This window comes from Mytilus edulis, chromosome 10 (genome assembly GCF_963676685.1).
Source record: "Mytilus edulis chromosome 10, xbMytEdul2.2, whole genome shotgun sequence".
NCBI classification, from domain to species: Eukaryota; Metazoa; Mollusca; class Bivalvia; order Mytilida; family Mytilidae; genus Mytilus; species Mytilus edulis.
Genome location: NC_092353.1, coordinates 1,013,518 through 1,038,334, shown reverse-complemented (window position 1 = coordinate 1,038,334; position 24,817 = coordinate 1,013,518). Strand labels below are relative to the sequence as shown.

General features: G+C 32.2%; 1 protein-coding gene across 1 annotated transcript; it reads right to left on the bottom strand.

The window, feature by feature from the left end:
- Positions 1-337: 337 nt before the first annotated feature.
- LOC139493093 (E3 ubiquitin-protein ligase XIAP-like) lies at positions 338-9,560 on the bottom strand. The gene is made up of 6 exons (XM_071281248.1): positions 9,300-9,560; positions 6,591-6,742; positions 4,942-4,990; positions 4,206-4,331; positions 3,837-3,914; positions 338-667 (listed from the first exon to the last, which is right to left on the bottom strand). Exons 1-5 carry the CDS (start codon positions 9,475-9,477, stop codon positions 3,844-3,846), a joined length of 576 nt encoding a protein of 191 aa, XP_071137349.1. The 5' UTR covers positions 9,478-9,560; the 3' UTR covers positions 338-667; positions 3,837-3,843.
- Between the last annotated feature and the right edge of the window lie 15,257 nt (positions 9,561-24,817).

The window sequence follows — 24,817 nt, the reverse complement described above, 5'->3', positions numbered from 1 at the left end:
CCTGTTAATCGGTAGTTGTTAGTTCATCGTGTCTGTAATATTTGGTTTCGTAAATGTTTTCTAAAATTCGGACTTTAGGTTTTTTGTTGGATAGAATTGATTACTATTTTTCATGTCGATGCCTTTCAATACTGAGAATGATGCGTTTTTGCACTTTCTCAGGTCGTATGGTTTCCTATTGTCGATTATAACATACACGTCATGTGAACCCTAGTGGGTAGTTGAATCATCGACAATCGTACCAAATTTTAATATAATTCCAATTCTTAAAGAAACACATGAACAAAAATTAGTCAATCAGCCGTCTTGCCTATTGGTATAAAAACAAAGCGACAACTTGTTTATTTTGTATATATTCTTTGTAAACCTCCAAACAAAGATATACAGTTTAAATCAACAATATAAATACGAAAAACCCATTCACAAAATATATCACGAATGTCATAATGTTTTGTTTGTTACTACCTTATTTATAAATGAACGAGATTAATCAAGAGTACATTATAAAATGAAATCACATGCATCTGAACATGAACTGTCTGTGTGAATATTGTAGTACTCTACACCAATTATAAATGTAAAGTTTTGACTTGATTTTCTATTCGTCTTTGTCCTAAATTTATTCTTGACCGAACCGTTAGGTGCCATAGATATCACTTGGTGGTTTCTACAAAACAAAGCGCTCGGTATAAAGATATTAACAAATATAATGCCAGCCCATGTAAAAATGTGCATAGAGCATGGAATGACAGAATTATTTCTTAATTGAAGTACATGTATAACGTTATGTAAAAGATTAAAACAGAAGTAACACAAGCGTATTACTTTTTAACTGAAAAAGCAATGTTCACCTAAAAAAACTTTGTTAATCGACTCTTCCGGAACACCTTTATTACTTCTTGTTTTTAGGGAAGGTGGTGAACTTGATTGTTTTGGGTTTTTAGTTTATAGTTGTTTACAATAGAGTTGCCTGTATCTCATTGACTGCGAGTTGAATGACGCAATGGCATGTCCCTTTGTTATGTTCCTTTGTAAAAAGTAAAATAACAAAAGAACCGAACTCCGAAGAAAATTCAAAACGGAAAGTCCGTAATCAAATAGCAAAATTAAAAGCTCAAACACATCAAACGAATGGATAACAACTTTCATATTACTGACTTGGTACAGGCATTTTTGTATTTAGAAATTGGTGGTTAAAACCCGGTTTTATAGCTAGCTAAATCTCTCACTTGTATGACAGTCGCATACAATTGAAATGTTTTTTGGTATGTTCCTTTGGTATGTCCTTTTGTTATGTCCCTTTAGTACGTTCCTTTTTGTATGTTCCTCTTGTTTGTTCCTTTGATATGTTTCTTTGGTATGTCCTTTTGGTGTGTTACTTTGAAGCGTTCCTTTGATATGTTCCTTCAATATGTACCTTTGATGAGTTCCTTTAGTATATTACATTGTAGCGTTCCTTTGATATGTTCCTTCAGTATGTACCTTTGGTATGTCCTTTTGGTATGTTACTTTGTAGCGTTTCTTTGATTTGTTCCTTTGGTATGTCCTTGGTGTATTACTTTGTAGCGTTCCTTTGATATGTTCCTTTGGTATCTCCTTTTGGTATGTAACTTTGTAAAGTTCTTTTGATACGTTCCTTCAGTATGTACCTTTAGTGTGTTCATTTGGTATATATGTTCCTTTGGTATGTCATTTTGGTATGTTACTTTGTGGCGTTCTTTTGATATGTTCCTTCAGTATGTACCTTTGCTATGTTCCTTTGATTTGTCCTTTTAGAATGTTACTTTGTAGCGTTCCTTTGATACGTTCCTTCAGTATGCTCCTTTATGGCGTTCCTTTGATATATTCCTTCAGTGTGTACCTTTGATATGTTTCTTTGGTTTGTCCTTTTAGAATGTTACTTTGTAGCGTTCCTTTGATACGTTCCTTCAGTATGTACCTTTGCTATGTTTCTTTGGTTTGTCCTTTTAGAATGTTACTTTGTAGCGTTCCTGTGATACATTCCCTCAGTATGTACCTTTGATATGTTTCTTTGGTATGTCCTTTTGGTGTGTTACTTTGTAACGTTCCTTTGATATGTTCCTTCAGTGTATACCTTTGTATGTTCCTTTGGTATGTCCTTTTGGTGTTCCTTTGTAGTGTTCCTTTGATATGTTCCTTCAGTATGTACCTTTGATATGTTCCCTTTGGTATCTCCTTTTGGTATGTAACTTTGTAACGTTCTTTTGATACGTTCCTTAAGTATGTACCTTTAGTGTGTTCATTTGGTATATATATTTTTTATATGTAACTTTCATATGTTCCTTTGGTGCATTCCTTTTATATGTTCTTTTGGTATCTTACTTAAATATGATCTGCTACTTTTATTTAATTATTATGTATGATAACATAAATCAGTCAAAACCCACGTCTAAATGTTGATTATTGAACGTACATATTTTGTTTGATGAAATGGTTTAATTTAAAAAAACAAATTACTAAAAGAAAGCTTAATTTTCTTTACTACTCGAGTATTTATATTGTAATTTACTACTCGAGTATTTATATTGTAATTCCCCACTCTTAAAAATTTGTCAGATTTGTAATCAGACTACTACTACATTTTTAATCTATATATTAACAAGGGCTGAGTAGATTGGTAGTATATATGTTCCACACCATATGAGTATTTGGACCGTACGCGTACGATCCAGACCGTCTACGTATACTCGTACGGTCCAACCATACGCGTACGGTCGGACCGTATGAGTATACTCGTACGGTCTATTACGAGCTGACCATACATGGTATTGTTCATATGGGTTAACTTTAAACAAACATTTATCAAAATCTTTATTTATTTTTTACAAATTGCTATCATTACAATTAGATAGATAATAGTTATCAAAGGTACCAGTATTATAATTTTGATACGCCAGACGCGCGTTTCGTCTATATAAGACTCATCAGTGACGCTCAGATCAAAATAGTTATAAAGCCAAACAAGTACAAAGTTGAAGAGCATTGAGGTCCTCAATTTGAGGACTCAAAATTTCAAAAATTGTGCCAAATACGACTAAGGTAATCTATTCCTGGGATAAGAAAATCCTCAGTTTTTCGAAAAATTAAAGGTTTATCTACAGGAAATTTATTAAAATGACCATATAGTTGATACTCATTACTGGGCTGGTGATACCCTCGGGGACGAAACGTCCACCAGCAGTGGCATCGACCCAGTGGTGTAAATAGTTATCAAAGGTACCAGGATTATAATTTCGTACGCCAGACGCGCGTTTCGTCTACAAAGGACTCATCATTGACGCTCATATCAAAATATTCATTAAGCCAAATAAGTAAAAGTTGAAGAGCATTGAGGATCCAAAATTCCAAAAGGTTGTGCCAAATACGGCTAAGGGAATCTATGCCTGGGATAAGAAAATCCTTAGTTTTTCGAAATAGCAGGACTTTTTTTTAAATAGTTAAAATATAAAGTTTTTATTTCAGTTACAATTGAACTTTTTATATTAATTTGAGAGTTAAGTTATGTTGATCTGTTATATGCATTTGTATATAATAAACTTGACAAACTTCTTAATATTAGTCAGGCCGTATGTGTACGGTCTGACCGTATGAGTATTTTGAAAAAGTACGAGTACGGTCCAAATACTGATACGGTCTGGAACAAATACGATACGGTCTGGAACAAATACTGATACGGTCTGGAACAAATACTGATACGGTACGGTCTGGAACAAGTACTGATACGGTCTTGAACAAATACTGACACGGTCTTGAACAAATACACTATCTCAATAGTCTGTCAAAACTAAGGTTATGAGTTCGGATATCAAACAAACCTCTTATTTATTGTTTAGATTCACTTAGCTGACTGTGGATAACTGTGGCGATTTCAACAGCAGTAAACTCTATTGTTCCTACAAAAATTAAACGGGTGTGTTAGAAACATTAACATTTCTAAATACAACTTAATATTATAGCTCTTTTGAATGTGTAACTTTGGAAATTATATCACGGTTCCTTTCAAAATGAACATGTTATCTTTTTTTATGCAAATCTTTTGGTTTTGGTTATGGTTTTGTTTTGGCATACAGGCCACGTTCTCGCGAAGAAAACAAAATGAAATGTAACCATATTTAAACGGTGTGTCAATATCATTATATATTTAATTTTGAAACTATTTGAACACAGTTTACAAAGTTACATACCATATTTGTGAACATATAATCGAATTGCGTCCATTACATCTCTTGGTTTATAGCATTGCATCTTTAACAATGCTTGGCCTGCCGTTGTAAAGATCAAATCATCTGTATACACTTGTTTTAATGAACCTGAAATGTTAATATACCCACTATAACCACTACTTATCTTTATATAGATTGATATAATTATGGTTACACATGGAACATTTCGTTTCATGAATATGCATGTGTCTGGAATCAAATCGGTGTGTTGTGTCTTTGTTAGGGTTTGTATATGTTTTGTATCTGTCTGATGAGTTCAACCCTCTCCAATAAGTTTTGTCCATATGTTGTATTGTTTAACAACTGTTCCATGTAAGTGAAGTGTTTGGCGGTACAACCTCGCCTAATTCCGTATGTGTTTATCCGAAGTCAGTGAAATGTTTGGCGGTACCACCTCGCCTCAGTCCGTATGTGTTTATCCCAAGTCAGAACCTGTAATTAAATAGTTGTAGTTTGTTGCTATATATTAAGTTAAGTTTTTCGTTTATTGTTTTGTAAAATAATTAGGAAAGTTTACCTCTCCATTTTGTTACTTTGACTAACTATCAAACCATATGATATATCAAACTATCTTCAATGTATAAAGCTAGTTGGTTTCAGTCTTTTATTTTCTTGTTTATCATTTATCAATTGTATGCACATTCTTCACAAATATAAAATATTATATTGAAAAGAACTTTTATTATAAATGACTTACTAGGAGGGCTGTCTGTTTCGATATCCTGACCGGTGTTCAAATCTGTAGACTGTAAAGTAAATTTTAAAATCTCAAAACTCGAAAACATATGCATTTTATAATAAAGATATAGCATAATTTCATAAGGGAAGCATTAATTTATTTTTAATAACCTAGTAATGGAAACTTTGAAATCGACAATCCGAAAATACGGCAGTTGTTATCAATTCCCTTGATCTGTTTAGGCTTTTGATTTTGACATTTGATTACGAACTTTCCGTTTTGGATTATCTTAGGAGTTCGGTATTTTTTTTACCTTTTAAACTTCTTTTCTTTGCTACCAAACGTTTAATAAGTCTTTTATATTTGTTACAGCAGATTCCAACGAGTATGAAGCTAAATGTAGATTATTTGGTTAGCTTCCTTGCAAGCTCAACCATGAAATCATTATTAGGTAAGGTACACAAGCCTTTGGGTGGAGTCAATAGTTAAACAGAGACCCAACCAGAACTAGTGACAGAATATAAACACTGTAAAACTTGTTTTACAAGTCAGTTTAAAAATAAGTTTTCAATCTAAATTTAAAATTTATTGATAAGTATAAGATCCTTTACAAGCATATTGTAGGTGTGTTTGATTTGCCAATTTTATTTCAATCAATTACTCTGTTCATTTATAAATCCAGTTATGTGTATGTATAAGATTAATGACCCCTCCTGTAGCCTTTGAATTACGAATGTTTCAAACTGCAATAATATAAAAACAGCAAAGATAATGAATAAAAGAGATCGGCCATTTTGTACATTTACAATGAGGAAACTTCGATCAAGCATTATTATTTGTAGTTTTATTGCATTTAAAAGTTAAACGGGATTTTGTGGCAAATAAACCAAGATTTTTTTTAGAAAATCCACAGATATTTTTGTTATAAAATTTTAAGCATAGATTACTCACTGGATTTTCTATGATGTGCTAGCGTTTATTGTTTACAAAAAGTCCTAGACAACCGTTAATGTAAATAAAAAAAAAATCGTCCGAAGTCACGAAATCCGAGCGCACCCTAGAAGGTGTACTTGAATTGTCCATATATATATTTGTTTAAACCAATATCTAAATTTATAAACTTGTTTTAATGAAATCATTGCTAGCACTGCTTGCAAAAAATCCTCCATATATCAAGTACTAAATTGCCAACTATGATAGTGCAAGGGGAAATGTTGTGGATTTTCCATAGAGTTTCCATTTGTTTAGCATTGAATTAACACAAGGGTACATCATCCTTGAACAAAACATAAACCGTAACTCCGCTTCTAATTTATTGTAATACATAGAATTTTTTAATTCAATCAAAAACTATAAGAAATGAAATTTAATTTGCAAAGTTGTTTAGGGAAACCTGTTTGTATGAAACATACATATTATAAACAGGCCATTGATATGAGTGTTTTCATTGGATGATGAATTGGTGCTATGATCCTCCCAATTTTGAGGTAATAATCATTTCATGGTTGAGCTAACAAGGAAGCTAACCAAAGAATCTACCTATAGCTTCATACTTGTTGGAATCTGCTGTAACATTACTGTTCCGAAATCAATATTTGAATTCACTTTAATGTCATTACCGGTTTTTTACACCTCGTCTCTTTATATACAATATACAATACACTTACAAGGGCACTACTAATGTAATCTTTGCCTTTCATATTGATGACAAACGGACAATTTTTACCGTGTCGAGCATGTTCTACCCATGGATCATCTGACGGATCCCAGTTCCGGAGCTTAAGTCCGCAGTAAAAACACTGAACAATGTCAGATGTACCTAAAACAATAACAAAAAGTAAATGTTCTCCCGTTCTAATAGCTGACGATATATAATCTAGTACATATGGTGTATTTTTAGCTTGATATTATACTTTTAGCTTTGGAGTCTTTTCTGTATACGTGTTATTTTGAATAAACAAAAGGATTTGTTCTCATAGCAAATCAAACAAAATTTACATTTCCTACTATTTTCTTGAATTTCTTTAAACAGAATCAATGACATTTTCACATTATTGAGCTATGAGAAATATAAATGCATTTTGATAATAACAATTGCAAAGGTTTCAGAACTTCTCCTAGAAAAATCGAAATTTTAAGTTGTTCAGTTCTTATTTGGTAAATGAATGCTTTCTTTAAGAAAAAAGAATGTTCAGCATATACACGTGGATATACTGTTTTTCTTTGTTCTCTTGTAGATAGAATTTAAATATTAGATCAATAAAAAAAAAATGCTTTGCATCATTGATCTAAGTCTTGACATTTGCTTTGAAATTTTAAAACCAATAGCTAAGTTGTACAGTATTCTAAACCAAACATAACAATACTTTTTTCTTTATCTGAATATTGTAACGTTTACGGTTAGTCCAGCAAATGCATTATTTGAGGAATGTTTAATTTACACTAATAAATGTACATAATATCTTGGATATATTGTAGGCTCATCAATAAACAATTTTGTTGGTATAGTTTCAGATTTTTTCCGGGTACAAATGTTAAAATTTTAAACAATCTTTATAATTAAAAAAAAACTTTGAAGTTTTGATCCAGCTTTCTAAAGAGTCGACTACCTGTGGTAAGGATTTTGATAACCTTAAGCATTTAAAATTGATATTGCTGCCTTTTTCTTTACTATGCACCGTTTTAAAAGACAATTGACGTTACGTTTTTAATAGATAGTTTTTAAGTAAAACACATTACACTAGTAAGTTAAAAGTCTAGCACACCATGTCGTTCTAAAAATAATTCGGTGGATTGGTATCTCATTCGCATACTTTTGTTCTCATCATGCACAATATGATTGCTGTTTGATTCGCACAACAGTGCCACGCTCTTTGCACGTTAAGAACCCTTACAACAACTCGTTGAGGGGTCCGGAGGTAGCCTGTTGAAAAGCAAAATTTCTGTCCCTATCCAATATACCCCCATTTTCCAGTGGCAGTCCAAATTTCCCACGACCATCATCCCGAATAACCTCTATTATGACAAGACCTACCTATTTTATTCATTGTTAACTTGTTCTCGTCCTGAACATGCATGAAATATTTGCCAACCAACAATAAATCAATCAATCAATGATTCACACAACAATAATTCAACAATCAGCTGGTCATGAAGTTTAGCATTTTCAACCAAGTTCATGCAGAAATTAGAGAAAATAAGATAAAGATTTTTAAAACAAAAACAAAATGACTCCTGTGGGTTAAACAAACCTTGTGTGACAAAACTTTTAAGTATTACATGTTTTATATATTTAGTTAGCGATTAATTTTTATAGACTATTATTAGGTCAAACTTCCTGATCGATAAGAGGGTTTCCATAAATAGTTAATAAATTAAATATTTATTTCATACACATTTAAAAACACATTTTGTATAATACCAAGACATTGTGTACTTCCTCGTCTATTGTAAAATGTCAACGACATCTAAACTGCACTCAATAATGAATAAAGCATTCAACAGTACGTCTGAGTACATCTTCTACATTTATGGATATGCAATATTTACACTGACAATGACAAAGGTCTTTAAAGGCTGACTGAGAGCTGATGAGTTTGACACTAAAGGTAGAGAATTCAGTGAAGCATTTGAGATTCGACACAAAATATTGAAAAAAAAAAAAATGCAAAAGTTAAAAAATTCGATATTGCAACGATACGATATAATATTTTTATGCACCCTCTCAGAGGTGCAACATGAACAACACTACAAATAATCCATATACAATATTTAGCAAACAGAAAACAAGAAATAATGAAAACACGAACATTTAATGAGAATGCCACACACTTACTAGTTAGATAAGAAACGTCGACCTTTTTGCAACTTACAGATCGACTTAGAAAATTGCATGATCTTAAGATTTATCATTTTGCATGGCATCTTCTCAACTCTGCAATTTGACCTGTGTTGATTTTGCTAATTACGGAGTTTACGTTTTGCTTTGGCATATTTTGACGAAGATAAATCAATACTTGTACTCTGATTGAATCATATTTGGTACATAAATCTAGTGCCATATTCTTTCTATATGATTATTCTTATATTTGTCGGGTGGTCTGACATAAGCTATTCACCAATATGTCGAGACAAACTTCATCTACAAGACGACTATGAATGTTTCGATCGTCCGAGCACTGTTTATGCCTTCGGAGATTTTTTCTTGTTCTGTATTGATTTAAACATCTCTGTGGGTATTTAAGAAATGAAAGAAAAAACAGTACCGTACTCAATAAACTGCTGCTGCTTGTATTTAGTATTAATTTTAGTCTATTTATGATACAAATCATTGTTGTTCAATCTACGTATATTGCGATACATAATTCTTTACTCACCAGTATAATAAAATCCGGCTCTCACAGTATCTGCAACATTTGCACAGAAAGTACAAGATTGAAATGATTTAAGTCTTGTATTCTGGTCTGCAAATGATTTATATCTTGGCTGCTGTAAACAAACTCCTAATGAGTCGGCTGTCGATGGAGATTTATGTTGATAGTTCACGTTTTGCATTGCTATTCAAACTTCTTTTCCATTTGTACATATATAAATAGTAACTTAGTGGTTCTATACCCGGAAGTTTAATACAGTTTATTGTTACCTTATTGGGGAAAACCAAATTATATATTTATCGATTTTGGCTAGACAATATACTTTCTTCCATTATGATGAATAGGTAGACATGTGTTTGGCAAGATTTCATTATGGTTAGTTTTTCTTTTTTTGCCAGTGTTATTCATATGAATAAGACAATGGAAAAATAAAAATAAATAACACATAATATCAAAAAAGTATTTATAGATATGATTTATTTTATTTATTACAGCTTTTATATAGCGCCTATCTAATAAACATAATACTCTAAGCGCTTAACATAATATATAATTGAAGGAAAATATATATCACAATGCATACAATAATAGCAATTATATATATATGTCGTGTACAAGTTGCGATTTTGTACAGGTTATAACATGTACAAAAATTTTGTACATGTTATAATTTGTACAATGCAAAAATACAAGTTATAACATGTACAAAAGTACCTCATACATGTTATAACATGTACAAAATATTGCTTAAAAATGGTTTTAACTTGTACAAAATTTGAAAATAAAAAATATGGTTTTATCATTACAACACATGCCATTAACCTCAATAATATTTTCATCATCTTTTTTTGTCCATTAATGTTAGTGTCCAACCTTTTTGATACAGTTAATGGGCTGATAAATATTTTTATAATTACTTAATATCTTAAAGGCTTTTAAAATACACATGTAGTCAATAAACATTATTTAGTATTCTTACCTGGTATTCAAACAGAGGAAGACTTAGAAGCAATATTTGAAGCAAGTTCTGTATCCAACAATACTGATAGTGAAGACCCTTTTACAGAGACAGAACATAATACCGACACTGACAAAACAATTTCAGAGACAGATATTATTACTGACACAAACACTTAAAATGATGGTGAATTGAATGGTCATGATTCAGCAAACAACATTACAATGAACAAACAGTTGGGTTAGAAACAGAAACAGAAACAATAGTAATTGAATGAAGTGATGCTAACATGGTTGGTGGGGAAGTAGCATCATGACATCTACTGGTTCACTTCCTCGTAAGAGTGCACTTTCTGGTGGTGATATTTCTGCTGTTAATACTAGTGAGGGTTTGTTTGAAATTTCTAATATTGACATTAAGCATGCACGAAAGAGGTCCCTTTCTGGCCTTTGACAAAAAATTCAAAACCAAGATTAATTGTTCTCTCCCAAAGTGACAACCTTATCATTCCTATTCCGTACATTGATATGGGCCCTGCCGATTAGAAAAACATAACAGGCGTGGTGATGAATGTGAATGAACATAGCGGCTTTGAAATTGGAACTAAAGACTAACAATTTGTGTAGTTGGACAAATAAAGGGATAATTCAGTAAATTCTAGGTTCAATGTCTTGCAAATGATACTTTTAATGTGTCTGAAGTCCAAACGAGTGATACGAGTATGAGAGAGATGGTGCCTAAGATATCATTAAGTGGATGGCAAAGTGTTGTGCATTGTCAGTGTAAGAAAGGCAGTTATAAGTCTGGTAGGTGTAAATGTAGAAGAATGAAAGTTTTATAAGTTTTATGCAACTCAAATGTGTCACATGTCTCTGTCTTGTAGCAAAAAGTAATAAAAAAACCTTGTTTCTAAAATGTATTAAATTGAGGTATTTTATGCATGCTTTATATATTTATGGGTAGACTTTACATAGATAAATTCAGCCGTATAGGAAAAGCAAAATGAGAATGTTGAATTTGATGTATGCCTTTTTGTGCTACTTTGTTACATTTGTTGTTTATGTAGTGATATTAAGATGATAACACAATATTGACTGTTGTACCCCTATTTTTGACATTTTTACTCTTTGAGTATGTTTGTTTTGTTCATGCATCGTTGACAATGTAATGGAATTTGATGCGACTGTCATACAAGTGAGAGGTTTAGCTAGCTATAAAACCAGGTTCGATCCACCATTTTCTACATTAGAAAATGCCTGTACCAAGTCAGGAATATGACAGTTGTTATCCATTCGTTTGATGTGCTTGGACTTTTGATTTTGCCTTTTGATTTTTGATTTTCCTTTTTGAATTTTCCTCGGAGTTCAGTATTTTTGTGTTTTTACTTTTTAAATAATGCACCTTCTTTTGCATTTGATTACTGTTCTGTATTATTTGATAAATTTCAATTGTAAATGTATATTCTGCTTTATTATTATTTTAAAATTTTGTACAGGTTAAAACCATTTTTAAGCAATATTTTATACATGTTATAACATGTATGAGGTAATTTTGTACATGTTATAACTTGTATTTTGGCATTGTACAAATTATAACATGTACAATATTTTTGTATGTGTTATAACCTGTACAAAATTGCAACTTGTACACGACATATATATATATATGTCGTGTACAAGTTGCGATTTTGTACAGGTTTATATGAAAAAAAATTGAGTTATAAATTTACATAAGTCATGCTGAAGGCCAAACATGTTGAAGAGTAAATCCAAAGATATTGATAATGAAGCGTGGTCCAATGAAAACTATTTCAGCTCTCTCTTGCTTTTACAGAGTAAGCATATTGTTTTAGTCTTTGTATGCTATAAAACGAGAGGGAGGAGTATTACCCCAAATTATTAGGCATCGTTCTTAAATTTTTTGGAAAATTTAGTTACTAGTATCTAATGTAATTGTCATTGAGGAAATGCAAGCTTTTAGTAAATAGTTTCACACTTATTTAAGCCTGCATAAAACATACAATTACATGAAAACACATTTTGACAACATAAGTCATGAAACATATATTTCTGAAATTTTTTTATCATTGTCCTCTACAAAAAAGCGTTCAGGCCTATTTTTTGTTGTTCTTTATGCATTGGTGAATTTAAATGTATATTTTACTTCATTAAGATTTATTTTTAATTTTGTACAAGTTAAAACCATTTTTAAGCAATATTTTGTACAGGTTATAACATGTATGAGGTACTTTTGTACATGTTATAACTTGTATTTTTGCATTATACAAGTTATAACACATACAATATTTTTGTACATGTTATAACCTGTACAAAATCGCAACTTGTACACGACATATACATATATGAACATAAGAATAAAACAAAAATTAAATAGAATAATGATGTAAATTAAGGGCATTGAAAGGGGAAATATATATCACAATGAATACCATAAAAACATATAAAATATAACAGTCAATCAAAAATAAAATGATATGAAACATAAAAACATGTTCGACAAACATATATCTTACCTGGAAAAAATCGTATCAATAGTTATTTGTATATATAAAATAGGAAACAAATAAACTTCACTATTCTCAATACCCTAAAGAATATGATATTTAGTATTTTTGAAATACTAAGGCTTTTCTACCTCAGGCATAGATCACCTTAGCTGTATTTGGCAAAACTTTTAGGAATTTTGGTCATCAATGCTCTTCAACTTCGTACTTTATTTGGCCTTTTTAACTTATTTTTGGAATCGAGCGACACTGATGAGTCTTTTGTAGACGAAACGCGCGTCTGGCGTATATACAAAATTTAGTCCTGGTATCTATGATGAGTTTATTAAACTAAGTATTATATATTCCACGCTATTTAAGAGTTAACATATTTTAACGACGAATCCGCAGGATGAGTTCGTTTAAATATGTTTATGAGTAATACGTGGTATATATGTTTTGTAACATCATTTAAAAGTGGCCTGGTGATTTTTATCCAATAAAAAGCAGTGGGAGTGTCGTTCTAGCCCTCAGCTTAGCATGTGCACGAAAAATCGATCCAGTCATTTTTTCGAAAATCATCCGGTTCATTCAGAAATCCTTGTCCTCGTGCATTCACTTAACACTCAATCACATGGAGACGTAACAAAAAGGCGGATTTTAAATCACGGTTTAACATGAAAAATATCAGATTAAACCATAGTCCAAGCTCCGCCTATCTACATGAAGTTGTAAGAAAAAGTACGTCATGATTCTTTTAAATGGAATAACATATCAATCTTTATATTAAACCATGGTTTTTCAGACACAGAACTATTAAGCAGATTATCACGTAAAAACTTAAAAGGAAAAATGCAATATTATGTTACAATAATATATTAGGACGAAAGTTCTGTCTAACCTTTTTTTGTAACCTGTATGAATGTCTGCATATAGAATTATACTGTAAACAGCAATACTGTTCAGCAAAGTAAGATTTACAAATAATTCAACATGACCGAAATGGTCAGTTGACCCCTTTAGGAGTTTTTGCCCTTTGTAGTCAATTTTTTACCATTTTTAGTAAATCTTAGTAATCTTTTACAAAAATCTTCTCCTCTGAAACTACTAGGCCAAATTAATTCAAACTTCAAACGATCATCATTGGGGTATTTAGTTTAAAAAATGTGTGGCGTGACCCTTGCCAACCAACCATGATGGCCGCCATGGCTAAAAATAGAACATAGGGGTAAAATGTAGATTTTGGCTTATAACTCTAAAACCAAAGCATTTAGAGCAAATCTGACATGGGGGTAAAATAATCTATTAGTTCAAGATCTATCTGCCCTGAAATTTTCAGATGAATCGGACAACCCGTTGTTGGGTTGCTGCCCCATAATTAGTAATTTTAAGGAAATTTTGCAGTTTTTGGTTATTATCTTGTATATTATAATAGATAGAGATAAACTGTAAACAGCAATAATGTTCAGCAAAGTAAGATCTACAAATAAGTCAACATGACCAAAATTATCAGTTTACCCCTTAAGGAGTTATTGCCCTTTATAGTTTACCTTCTTAACAATTTTAAAAAAGTTTTGTAAATTTTTGTAAATTATTAGATTATATTTTCCACTGTAATTACTGGGCCAAGTTCATTATAGATAGTGATAATTGTAGCAAGAAGAATGTCCAGTAAAGTAAGATCTACAAACACATGATCACCAAAATACAATTTTGTCATGAATTTATCTGTGTCCATTGTTTAATACGCACATGGACCAAGGTTTGAGAGCCTCTAGTTTTATTATATGAGAACTACTCTCATACAAGTAGGGGATTACACTAGGAGTAAAACCAGGGTTTACCCTACGTGTTCCGAAAAATATCCTGTACCAAGTCAGAAGTAGGACATTTTATCATCACCACTGTCGATGATTGATAGCATTTGATTTTGTCAGTTTTTATGATTTTCACCTTTTTAAAATTTGACTTGGAGTTCAGTATTTTTTATACCCTTTCCACCAAAGATAGCAACAAGACATGCTAGTGGAACAGGTTGACTTGGAGTTCAGTGTTCCCCTGAAGATAGCAACTAGACATGCTAGTGGAACAGGTTGACTTGGAGTTCAGTGTTCCCCTGAAGATAGCAACTAGACATGCTAGTGGAACAGGTTGACTTGGAATTCAGTGTTCCCCTGAAGATAGCAACTAGACATGCTAGTGGAACAGGTTGACTTGGAATTCAGTGTTCCCCTGAAGATAGCAAATAGACATGCTAGTGGAACAGGTTGACTTGGAATTCAGTGTTCCCCTGAAGATAGCAACTAGACATGCTAGTGGAACAGGTTGACTTGGAATTCAGTGTTCCCCTGAAGATAGCAACTAGACATGCTAGTGGAACAGGTTGACTTGGAATTCAGTGTTCCCCTGAAGATAGCAACTAGACATGCTAGTGGAACAGGTTGACTTGGAATTCAGTGTTCCCCTGAAGATAGCAACTAGACATGCTAGTGGAACAGGTTGACTTGGAATTCAGTGTTCCCCTGAAGATAGCAACTAGACATGCTAGTGGAACAGGTTGACTTGGAATTCAGTGTTCCCCTGAAGATAGCAACTAGACATGCTAGTGGAACAGGTTGACTTGGAATTCAGTGTTCCCCTGAAGATAGCAACTAGACATGCTAGTGGAACAGGTTGACTTGGAATTCAGTGTTCCACTGAAGATTGCAACAACACATGCTAGTGGAACAGGAGTTGTTTATTTTCGAGAGTGTCCACACCAGTTTTGGTGATCGAGGATAGTGTCGCTAGTTGTTTTAATAGGTGTCTACTTTTTCTAGAATTTACCTTGAAGTATTTTTGTTATGACGTTGGTTACGTATTATGTTGCCATCTAGGTATAGATAAACACAGAATAACACCAATTTAAAACCAAGTGAACATTTAAATTAAGGATGTTTATCCTGAAACTATGTATATAGTAATTTGAGAAGTATTACAGATGGTCATACCTTGCATGAGATGTGGAAATTTGTTCGGGCCTGTGACTTTTTTAACGATCCTATATTCCACCATCGTTGTCGATGGCGGTGGCGCCGTCCACAAATATTCACTCTGTGGTTCAACTTTTTGAAACTTTTCTAAACTATCGTATATTTCTACCAAACTTGGACAGAAGCTTGTTTATTATCATAAGACAGTATCCAGAAGTACATGTTGTAATGAAAAAAAAACACCATGTGTATCCGTATTTTACTTATAAATGGACTTAGTTTTTCTACCAGTTACCATTACATTTACTCTCTGGTTAAAGTATTAAAAATCTTTGTCCAAGTTTGGTACAAATCCAAATCTTGTTTATGACCAAAGGCTTGTATATAGAAGATTTTTTTTTAAAATATTTCCTGTTTTTCAGTATATAACTTATAAATACCCGCCCACGGCTCTCTCTGTTTTTGTTGTATGTATTTATACTTGTATCCATCCGATTATTTAATCCTTTTTCAATTTATTTTTAAAGTTAGTTCTTATGTTGTACTTTTACACCACTGTCCCAGATTAGAGGGAGGGTTGTGATCCCGCTAAGAAGTGTAACCCCGTCACATTCATGTATATGCATGTTTTTAGTCAGGAGCCTGTAATTCAGTGGTTGTCGTTTTTAATGAGTTTCATATTACTTTTTTGATCATATTTTGTACATAAATAAGGCCGTTAGTTTTTCGTTTGAATTGTTTTACATTGGTCATTTTAAGGCCTTTTTAAGCGGTGTCGGCTAAAGAAAAGAACAGTAGTTTAAAAACGATATAGTTTTATTATTTTGGAGAGTATAATGAAGTCAACTAAACATAATTCCAGTAGTTTATTTGATACTCATCATCATTACTCAATTTATAAGGGTAACAGTAGTAAACAGATGTTCAAAAGTCATAATTCGATTAAGAGAAAACTATTCCAGGGTATGAAATCAAAACTTTGCAAACCTCATCAACTATTATGGATTCATTATTATTCGTTTGATACCAATTTTCGTTGATTTCGTTGGTAGAGGTGAACAACGAAATCAAATGATAAACGAATGAAATCTTTTCTATATGCTTGTGTAAAACCACGAAATCAAATATCCACGAACATGTTAGTTTTCATTAATCCACGAAAGTTGGTAGCCACGAAAATAAATGAATCCACAATATAAGAAGAAAAACAACAGAACAAGAAAACAATGGAACTCCTACAAGAGATCCCTGAGTGAATAAGTACATATTTGATCGTAATTTTTCAATATTTTTTTATTATACCACATTAGTTTCAAACTAACATAATCTACACATTATGTAGAACCAAACTGTTGAACTCTTATCTCCTATGATAAAAATATATAAACAGTATATATGATCGATCTTTTTAAATCTGAATTTCGTTTGATAAATAAACTAAACATAATGGAGAAATAATCTGTTTAAATCTGAATTTCGATTGATAAATACACTAAACATAATAAAGAATAAATCTGTTTAAATCTGAATTTGGTTTGATAAATACACTAAACATAATAAAAAATAAATAATTTCGTTTGATAAATACACTAAACATAATGAAGCATAAATCTGTTTAAATCTGAATTTGGTTTGATAAATACACTAAACATAATGAAGAATCAATCTGTTTAAATCTGAATTTGGTTTGATAAATACACTAAACATAATGAAGAATCAATCTGTTTAAATCTGACTTTCGTTTGATAAATACACTAAACATAATGAAGAATCAATCTGTTTAAATCTGACTTTCGTTTGATAAATACACTAAACATAATGAAGAATCAATCTGTTTAAATCTGAATTTCGTTTGATAAATACACTAAACATAATGAAGAATCAATCTGTTTAAATCTGACTTTCGTTTGATAAATACACTAAACATAATAAAGAACCAATATGTTTAAATCTGACTTTCGTTTGATAAATACACTAAACATAATGAAGAATCAATCTGTTTAAATCTGAATTTCGTTTGATAAATACACTAAACATAATGAAGCATAAATCTGTTTAAATCTGACTTTCGTTTGATAAATACACTAAACATAATGAAGAATCAATCTGTTTAAATCTGACTTTCGTTTGATAAATACACTAAACATAATGAAGAATCAATCTGTTTAAATCTGACTTTCGTTTGATAAATACACTAAACATAATGAAGAATCAATCTGTTTAAATCTGACTTTCGTTTGATAAATACACTAAACATAATAAAGAACCAATATGTTTAAATCTGAATTTCGTTTGATAAATATACTAAACATAATGAAGCATAAATCTGTTTAAATATGAATTTTGTTTGATAAATACACTCAACATAATGAAGCATAAATCTGTTTAAATATGAATTTTGTTTGATAAATACACTAAACATAATGAAGTATAAATCTGTTTAAATCTGAATTTCGTTTGATAAAGGAAGATCCTTTGATAAGAATCTTGATTTTGTCACCTTTAATAACGTTCACTATGTTTGATAATGTAACAGGTCCTTCATATTTGACAGCTGACCTGAACGGCTGGCAAGATTGCCATGACTTGTTTCCCAAAACATCAACACAGAACAGTGTTCGAATTCTTTTGTTTTTCTTTGATGTCATTGTAAGGGTCAAATCAAATCGGAGGTTTCCATTCATTGGACAAGTTATTTCCTTTCCGTTCTTATTAAGTCGAAAATGTGTTGTCGTGTCATTGTTCTGTTTCCAAGGAATAACCGTTGACTTCGTCTGTTTATACCATTTACCCTTGAACTGTGGGTAAAAAACGGCTACTGGTTTTCCGACAGGAACTCCGCTGATACGTAAATAATTCACTGCAGTTAACAGTAGTAAACGGTGGATGTATGACATCCTGTTAATAGAAATAAACATATGTCAACAATTAACAAACATAAGGACATGTGGTAAGATTGCCAATGATACACACAATTTGTTTTAGTTCTTCTAGAATTTATGAAAATTTGTGAACGCTTTTTATGTGTTCCTTACGTCGTAAGTACATTCCCCTTCCCTTTCATAAATGTGACCTACCGAATTAGACTACTTACCGGATTTGATATCTCATATGCAACACGACGGATGCCACATGTTGAGCAGGATCTGCTTACCCTTCCGGAGAACCTGAGATCACCCCTAGTTTTTGGTGGGGTTCGTGTTGTTTATTCTTAAGTTTTCTATGTTGTGTCATGTGTACTATTGTTTGTCTGTTTGTCTTTTTTCCTTTTAGCCATGGTGTTGTCAGTTTATTTTTTATTTATGAGTTTGACTGTCCCTCTGGTATCTTTCGTCCATCTTTTATAAATTCATTTAAGTCGCTGTGGCTGTTCTGTAAATGTTTTGACTGAAATTTGACATTTTATATTTCTGTTGACGAGGCTTCCCTTTGTTATATGTACAAATGATATCATGACTCTTTTATCGGTATCTTTGCTATTTCGACATATTAAACTTTTGAAAATCTGGTTAATCAGAGTGCTACATGAGATAGATATCAGAAGATTTGGTATTAGTACAAATGAGACAACTGTCCAACACGTCATTATTTCTTTAAGTCATTATAGGTAAAGGTACGGTTTTCAACACGGAGTCTTGACTCACACCGAACAGCAAGCTATAAAGGGCACAAAAAATACTGGTGTTAAACCATTCAAACGTGCAAAACTACGGTCTTATCAATATAAAAAAAAACGAGAAACAAAAAACGAAAAACACTTATGAACCACATCAACAAACGACAACTATACTGAACAATAGATTCCTGAGGTCAAACAGAGTAAAATTACAAGAGTCCGAACTCCATTTATACAGTTCGTTCTTGTATTATTAGTGATATTAGATCCGGTTGTACCCCAAATATTTTTTCTGATTTGGCCACACATCGTTTGTCAATATAATGAAATTTTAAGCGACTGTCATACAATTGATAGGTTTAGCTAGCTGAAAACCCAGGTTTCATCCATCATTTTCTTCAAAAAAATGCATGTACAATGTTACCTAGTCAGGAAAATGATTTCGTTTTATCTGTTTGAGCGTTTAATTTTACCGTTTGATTGCGGACTTTTCGTTTTAAATTTTCCACCGAGTTTGTTTTTTTTGTTACTGTACTTTTTGATATAACATACTGTTTGATATTACAGATTATTTAACATGCTTCAATAAAGGTGGTTTATTTTGCATATAAAAGTAATAGGAGCCTTTAAGATTGAAGTGAATTATGTAATAGTTATACAGCAAGGGATATTTGTGTCTGGATAGGAAACCCGTTCGGCCGGAGGTCTGAGTTTTTTTTTATCCAGATACACCGTATCTCGAAATGTATAACTAATTTACACCCGATTCGTAACCCTATATTTGTTAACATTGATTATTAACATGATTAAATGAAATAAAGACAAACCATGTAGCATATTTATAGACAAAATCAAACCATGATTTTTAAGTTGGTTTGTTTTTTTAACATGAAACCCCACTAGTAACCTTTCTTTAGCTATCTTCGTTCAAACTTTGACAAGTGAGTATATTTTACAAATGTCAAAGTTGCTGTTTTGCATATTCTCGTTAAATCCATGTGCTAATATGGATCAGCAGGTCAAGGTTGCCGTTTATTGTATTCTAATTACAAACATAAAATGCATCATGTACCTTATATGCAGTTGTCAATTTAGACGGTTATAAGACGGACGAAGTTGTGTGAAAAGCGTTGATTTTGAGACTAAAGATAAAGGCAAGATTACGTAAATACAAATTTAAATCCTGGCATCTATGATGAGGTTTTTTTTACCACCACTGGGTCTATGCCACTGCTGATGGAGTTTTAATTCCCCGAGAGAATCACCAGCTCAGTACCCATCACTTTAATTGATATGGTCATACTTATAAATTAACTGTTTACAAATTTTTTGAAATACTTTTAAATTTTGTAAATACTAAGGCTTTTCTACCTCAGAAATATTTTACCTTAGCTGTATTTTACAAAACTGTTAGACATTTTGGTCCTAAATGCTCTTCAAGTTCGTACTTTTTTTGGCTTTTTAACCTTTTTTATTCGAACGTCACTGATGAGTCTTTTATAGAAGAAACGCGCGTCTGGCGTAAATACAAAATTTAATCCTGGTATCAATGATGAGTATTTTATATTTTACTGTTTATATAAAAAAAGTGCTTCCTTCTCGAGAATAAACAAACAATAATATTCGGACATACTTAGGGATGGGTGTGTCTACAATTAAAAACCGACTACCAGAGAAGCTCAACATACAAAGATGCAGATTTAATCTAGGAAATCCCTTTTTTAGGTTCAATCAGGGGCAGATCCAGCCGGGGGTCCCAACTGAAGAGAAAAGGGGGGAGAATGTCCAACGTTTCAAATGCATTGATCGGTTAAATTAAATTTCGGGTCCAATCCGCGGACTCCCCCCGGTTTCGGCCACTGGGTAACCCGGGAAGGGGTCCGGGAGTTAGAATCCCCGTTTGTTTAGATTATTATGCTTAGGAATAGTCATATGACTGGGAGAAAAAAACAACAACAAAAAAACTTCAAGCAAAGGAGTATTGGAGGGATATTTTTGTATTCGAAATATATGCTTAGTATTTTTTGCGCTAATGGAATTTCCTTAAATATGTATTTTTAATATCTTGAAACAATTTGTAGCGAACACTATTAGTAATTTCTTATGGTCATGCCGTTTGAAAGATTTAAATGATTGATTTCTATTGTTACGAATAACAATGGATTTTGTTTACGTAATGTAGAAGCAGGGTTTTCAGAAACCCGGCCCGGCAAAACTGTGGTCAAAATCTATTCAATTTACACTTGTTTCAAAAATTGAAACTATGAAGTTTAACAACAGAACTGGGGTTGTTATTTTCTGTAATTGTTAATCATAATGTATTAGACATACCTTGAGGGCATTAGCCCGAAAGGGTGCATCAAAATTATACCAAGATATTATTATCAATGCAGAATGATAGTTTTCAATAATTTGGGAGAGGGGATCTTTCAGCAAATTATTTATATTTTATTAAAAAAGCATGATAGATAGACAGTGTATCCAATTTCGTTTGATGACATTTTGGTAAAAATATTTTAAATTGAAGTTCACTTATATACACCTCTCTATATTATCATACTGGTTTGACATATTAAGCATATATTAAATTTTGAAAAGTATCAACTGTACTGCTTTTAAACAGCGATCGTAAAGGCTTACAAAATTACAAGAGTTATTAGTTATTAAAGGTACCAGGATTATTATTTAGTACGCCAGACGCGCGTTTCGTCTACATAAGACTCATCGGTGACGTTCATATCAAAATATTTATAAAGCCAAACAAGTACAAAGTTGAAGAGCATTGAGGATCCAACCTCGATTAAAATTAAAAGCATTACTATCAAAGCGTTTCTTCGACATCAGTACATACCAAATGGTGACAAAAACACCACATTGATTCAAGGCGTTAAGTGTTTTCTATTTTTTTAATTGTCGGGATTTTTAAAACCCGTATAACTTAATTTTATTTATTTATTTCTGTCAGCTAGATTAAACTCGTTTCAATTAAACACAATAATGCCTCCGTGTATTGGAATAAAAAAAAAGGCGTCAACTCACCTTCATGCACACACAATAGATAAAAATGACAAAAGGAAAGAAAAGAAAACATAGAAAAAAAAATAAACTAGGGATGATTCAATAAGTGTGATATGTCTTTTGTCACCAATATCTATATAAGAAGACAATTTTAAAAACTATTCAGCAAGTTTATTTAGCAAAAGATATAATTTAATTAACGTTAACGCCCTAACTGGATTTGAAGTGGAGCTATAGGTTCTAAAACGTTATACATGTATCACTAGTAAGTATTACTACATAAAATAAAGTAACAATAACTAAAATACTTCATAGACACAAAGCTTCGGGTTCTTTTTTAAACTTTAAGCTTACGTGATATCACATCCCTGCATTTATGGCGATATAGTTTATACGTATCCTGATTTAGATACAATTAATGCAAACTTCGAGATCATTTGATAGCACCTAACTTTTAGCTAACGGAATATCACATCCTTATATTTATGGGGTTGTAGTTTATGCATCCCGTGACTGGAGATACAATGAATGTAAACTTATTGATTATTCAATTGTACATGTAAATAACTTATAGCTAACGGAACATCACATCCTTATATTTATGGGGTTGAAGGTTATACGTCCCGTCACTGTAAATACAATTAATGTAAACTTCAAGATCATTTGATTTTACATGTAGATAACTTCCAAGTGCTCCACGAAACCTCTTTCTAAATTATTAACATCTATTTTATCAGCAATCAAAGACGGGCTTCAAAGTTATTGTGAAACTGCCTATTCTAGAGGGGGCGTGAATCAGATGTGGATACTTAAAAATTCCAAAGATCTTTTAGAGTACATACAATCTAACTCTTTTTCATCTTGTATTAAAACATTTGACTTTTCTACTTTGTACACTAGTATTCCACATTCCAAACTAAAAGACAAATTGAAAGAGTTGGTATTGCTTTGCTTCGTAAAAAAGAATGGCCAACGTAGATACAAGTATCTTGTCTTAGGGAGGGATAAATCCTAGTTTGTAAAGTATCACTCTGATTCGAACAAAAAATTCTCTGAAACTGATATTATCAAGATGCTTGATTTCTTGATTGACAACATATTTGTTACGTTCGGAGGACGGGTTTTTCAACAGACTGTCGGCATTCCAATGGGAACAAATTGTGCCCCTCTACTTGCCGACTTGTTTCTTTATTATTATGAGGCTGACTTCATGCAGGAACTTAGGAAGAAAAGTTAGCAATATCCTTTAACTCTACTTTTCGCTATATAGATGATGTTCTTTCACTAAATAATTCAAAATTTGGTGACTATGTGGAACACATCTATCCAATCGAGCTAGAGATAAAGGATACTACAGATACAGTTAAGTCGGCCTCATATCTTGACTTACATCTAGAAATTGACAATGAGGGTCGGTTGAAAACAAAACTTTACGACAAAAGAAATGATTTCAGCTTTCCAACTGTGAACTTTCCATTTCTAAGTAGCAACATTCCAGCAGCACCTGCATACGGGATATATATCTCCCAATTGATACGATATTGCCGTGCTTGCATTTCCTATCATGAATTTCTTGATAGAGGGTTGCTGCTCACAAGGAAGCTATTAAACCAAGAGTATCAAATGGTGAAATTGAAATCATCCCTTCGTAAATTTTACGGACGCCATCACGAGTTGGTTGACCGTTATGGAATAACCGTTTCACAAATGATATCGGATATGTTCCTTACGTCGTAACTACAATCCCCTTCCCTTTCATGAATGTGACCTACCGAATTAGACTATTTACCGGATTTGTTATCACATAACCACACGACGGGTGCCGCTTGTGGAGCAGGATCTGCTTACCCTTTTGGAGCACCTGAGATCACCCCTAGTTTTTTGGTGGGATTCGTGTTGTTTATTCTTTAGTTTTCTGTGTTGTGTCGTGTGTGCTGTTGTTTGTTTGTCTTTTTTCAATTTTAGCCATGGCGTTGTCAGTTTGTTTTAGATTTATGAGTTTGACTGTCCCTTTGGTATCTTTCTTCCCTCTTTTATAGCTAACGGGATATCACATCCTTATGTTTATGGGTTTGTAGTTTATACGTTCCGTCACTGTAGATACATTTAATGTTAACTTCGAAATCGTTTGAGTTTGCATGTAGATAACTTATAGCTAACGGGATATCACTTCCTTATATTTTTAGTGACGTAGTTTAAACGTCCCGTGACTGGAGATACAATCAATGTAAAGTTATTGATTATTTGATTGTACATGTAAATAATTTACAGCTAACAGGAAATCACATAATTGTCTTAATGGTGATTGAGTTTATACATCACGTGACTATAGATATGAGTAAAGTAAACTTATCGCTCATTTGATAGTATATGAAGATAATTTATGCTAACCGGAAGTCATATTTGTATGTTAATGGTGATAGAGTTTATACATCCCGTGACTTTATATACAAT